Source organism: Rutidosis leptorrhynchoides, chromosome 2 (genome assembly GCF_046630445.1).
Source record: "Rutidosis leptorrhynchoides isolate AG116_Rl617_1_P2 chromosome 2, CSIRO_AGI_Rlap_v1, whole genome shotgun sequence".
Lineage (NCBI taxonomy): Eukaryota > Viridiplantae > Streptophyta > Magnoliopsida > Asterales > Asteraceae > Rutidosis > Rutidosis leptorrhynchoides.
Genome location: NC_092334.1, coordinates 151,059,981 through 151,063,883, shown reverse-complemented (window position 1 = coordinate 151,063,883; position 3,903 = coordinate 151,059,981). Strand labels below are relative to the sequence as shown.

The 3,903-nt window shown below is 36.4% G+C and overlaps 1 protein-coding gene across 1 annotated transcript; it reads left to right on the top strand.

Annotated features, from left to right (window-relative positions):
• The first annotated feature begins 1,866 nt into the window (after positions 1–1,866).
• Positions 1,867–2,298, top strand: LOC139888354 (uncharacterized). The gene has a single exon (XM_071871364.1). It carries the CDS (start codon positions 1,867–1,869, stop codon positions 2,296–2,298), a length of 432 nt encoding a protein of 143 aa, XP_071727465.1.
• The last annotated feature ends 1,605 nt before the right edge of the window (positions 2,299–3,903 follow it).

The window sequence follows — 3,903 nt, the reverse complement described above, 5'->3', positions numbered from 1 at the left end:
ACTGTCGGTGAGATTGTTTTGCATTTCGATTGCATTAGCTATCGTCGGTGAGATTGTTTTGCATTTTTGCATTAGCTACCGCCGGTGAGATTGTTTTGCACTTTCCGTATTTCCATCAGGTGTTCTTCATATGAATGATTTTTAGCCGTGAGCAGACCTGCATATTATTTGAAAATGAAATCTTGTGATCTATTAAAATTATGGAAATAATTGATTACGATAAACTAATGAACTCACCAACCTTTTGGTTGACACTTTTAAGCATGTTTATTCTCAGGTTTGAAAGAAATCTTCCGCTGTTCATTTGCTCATTTTAAAGATATTACTTGGAGTCATTCATGACATATTTCAAAAGACGTTGCATTCAAGTCGTTGAGTTCAATAAAGATTATTATTAAGTAAATGACAGATTAAGTCATTTATAGTTTAGATATATTATGAAATGGTATGCATACCTGACAACTTTCGATGTAATGAAAGTTTGTCTTTTAAAATGAATGCAATGTTTGTAGAGGTCAAATAACTCGCAATGTATCCATATGTTATTGTATTCGTCCTTATGAATTAGGACGGGTCGTCTCATATATTAACACGTTCTACCGGGGTACTAATGCTTTGACAAGGCAATATCTTGATTCTTCATCCGGTGGAGTGTTTATGTATAAATCACCTAATGCGGCTGAAGTTTTGTTAGAAGACATCTCGGTTAATACATATGAATGGGCACCTTCACCGCGAGATTTGACAAAGAAAAGTGTAGCACAAGTCGAGAGTGATAATGAGCAAGTGACGCTTGCAAGTTTAAACAATCAATTTCAAAGGTATGGAAAAGAGTTGAAAAAGCTACAACAATCGATAGTGGCAATGCAAGTAGGTTGTCAATGATGCGAGGGTCCACATCTCACGAAGAATTGTCCTCAAATTAATCAATGCAATCATATCGCTCTTGATGAAATTCCCATAAATTCAGATGCTCATGTAAATTACGTGAGTAATCAAAACTATCAACGAGGTGGAACATTGAACCAAGGCTACTACAATCCTAATCAAAAGCAAGTCTCATTCAACAATCAAACCAATACACCACCAGAATTTACAAACCAAAACCGAAACCAAAGTTACAACAACAGTTATAACCAAAACTGAAACAACAACTTCCAATACGAAAACTAACAACCAACCTTATAACAACCAATCAAATTCGAATTATCAAAACAACCAAGGTTATAATCAAATGCAAAATAACCAAGGTTACAATCAATAACCTCAACAAAACACTCAACAATCTCAACCTTCAAAGAGTCTAGAAGAAATCATGCAAAATTATATCAAAAAGATAGAATCAACCAAAACATTCTTATTAAAGGAGAATGAGTTCTTGAAGCAACAATTGAAGCACCAAAAAGCATCATTTCAAACCCTAGAAAGTACCGTTAGGAGACTTTCAAATCAAGTTGCCGAAAGACCACAAGGAACTTACCATCCAACACTCAAGTAAATCCTAACAATAACTGACAACAAAACCAAAGCCAACAAAACAACAACACAAGAACCATCCCCATTGAAAACATCAACCAAATTGAGTTTGTCAATGCCATTTCAACAAGAAGCGGTTTAACTTATGAAGAATCACAAATCCAAACACCCCCAAACCAAACACAAACCCCTATTACACCTACTACACAAACCGTTGAAAATGAATCAAGTGTTAATGGGGATTCGCAAGAAGAAAGGGTTGAAAGGAGTGAACCACAAAGGGTTAAGGGTAAAAAAAATGAAGGAGCACCTTTGAGGAAGTACAAGGAACCCATTCCATATCTACAAGCTTTGAGGAAGGAAAAAGTCGAAACGCAATGAAGGGACTTCATGGAAATGATGAAACAAGTTCATGTCAACATGCTTCTCATCCAAGTACTTAAGGGCATGCCTAATTATGGGAAGTTCATTAAAAATATGTTATCTTCAAAAGGAAAATATGAGGAGGTGTCGGCCACATTTCTCGTAGAGGAATGTTCGGCCATCTTGCAAAAGCAAAAGATGCCTCCCAAATTGGGTGATCCGGGTCATTTTGTAATCCCATGCAACATGGGCGGGTCAGAAGTGTATGATGCACTTGTCAACTTGGGAGCTAGTGTAAATCTTATGCCCTATTCAATTTACAAAAAGCTAAATCTTGGGGAACTAAAACCGACCCGGATGGTATTAAAAATGGGAATCCAAACGTTTGATACACCAATTGGCATAGCCGAAGACCTTATGGTCAAAGTTGGTAAATTGACCTTTCCGGTCGATTTTTGATCCTCGAAATGCTCGAGGATGAACATGTCCCAATAGTTTTAGGACAACCTTTTCTAAACACCACCGATACAATTATTTTCGTGCAACAAAACAAATTAAGTATCGTGGTGAAATATGAAAGACTTGATTTTTATGTGCGTGATGTTGATAAGAAACCAAACTTGTCAAATGTTAAGTCTTTTTGTCAAATCGAGGTCATGGATTTGTGTGAAGAAAATGAATTAAAAGCTTTATTGGCGGTTGACACTTCGGATGTTGACCAATTTGATAAAATTGAGGATTTTGAAGTTGATAAAGAGTTTGAAATGTTTATGAAATCTTGTGATGAAAACGGTTTTGAAAACGCTTGTGAAAGTATTATTGGGAAACTTTGTGAAAATGCTTTAAGTAATCCCAAAATGGTCACGGGAATGAGTTTGAACCTAAATGTAGGGGGGAATGTTGTTGGTGAAAAGGTCTTGTTGGACCCAATTGTGAAAACCGTTGTTGAGAAGGAGGTTAAACCCACCCAAGTTCTTAAAAAGGGTGGGAGATTTGTTCTCGGAAAGGTTAAAAAGAAATCATTGTAAAAACCGGTTTTAAAGGAAAAAGCCAATGTTGATAATCACTATGTGAAACACCAAAGGTTCAAACCGGGTGACAAGGTCTTATTATTTAATCTTGATTTCAAAAAGTCACCCGGTCGGTCTAAGTCAAGATGGCATGGGCCGTTTATTATTAAAAGCATGCTTGAAAAAGGATTTGCCGAGTTAATTGGAAAGGGTAACCCCTTCAAAGTTCATAGGGATCATTTGAAATCCTTCAATGATGAAGTCAAGCCAATCGGGCTTGATGACATCGGCTTTAAACCCCTATGACCACCCTTGTGCTAAAACGGGTCAAGTGATGGACCCGTGACCCAAAAACATCACAAAACTTGTATATAAATTTTTCTTGTAGGAATACATTGCATTTAGGATTGTATGATATTTCGTTTGTTAGTTGCATTTGCATGTAGATGCATTCCATGCATATGGGCAAACTGGAAAAATACTAAAAAGAATTAGTGAAGGGGTCAAAATGGACTTCAAAACTGCAAAAACTTCATTCAGGTTCAAAAGCGGAGTTTTTGTTATAGAAGCGTCGCTTTTGCTCTACAAAAGCGGCGCTCCTGTTTTTAAAAGCGACGCTTTGGGCTGTGTTTTTGGACCAAAATTGGACAGTGGTCAAGGGCGACAATTTTGATTTTAGAAGCGGCGCTCCTGGACCTGGGTAGGTAAAATTTCTGCACGACCCAAAATCTTCATTCTCTTCACCTACTTCATTTATTCTCTCACAAAACGGCCAAGTCTCATCTACATTGAATCCTAGCACCAAATTAACATCTTTTGTGAAGATTTATTGCATTCTTTTCAACATTTAACATGGGTAAAGTAAGATTCATGCTTCATTAACACATATCTTCAATTCTTTGCATGATTATTGTTATGTTCTTGTTTCTACTTATTTCTAGATTTCTAAGCAATTGATGATGATTATGCTAAATTGGTGATGAACCCTTGTTGTTATCATGATTTCTAACATGTTTTGCATGCTTGATTTTGAGAATTTGCAACTTGAATTTTT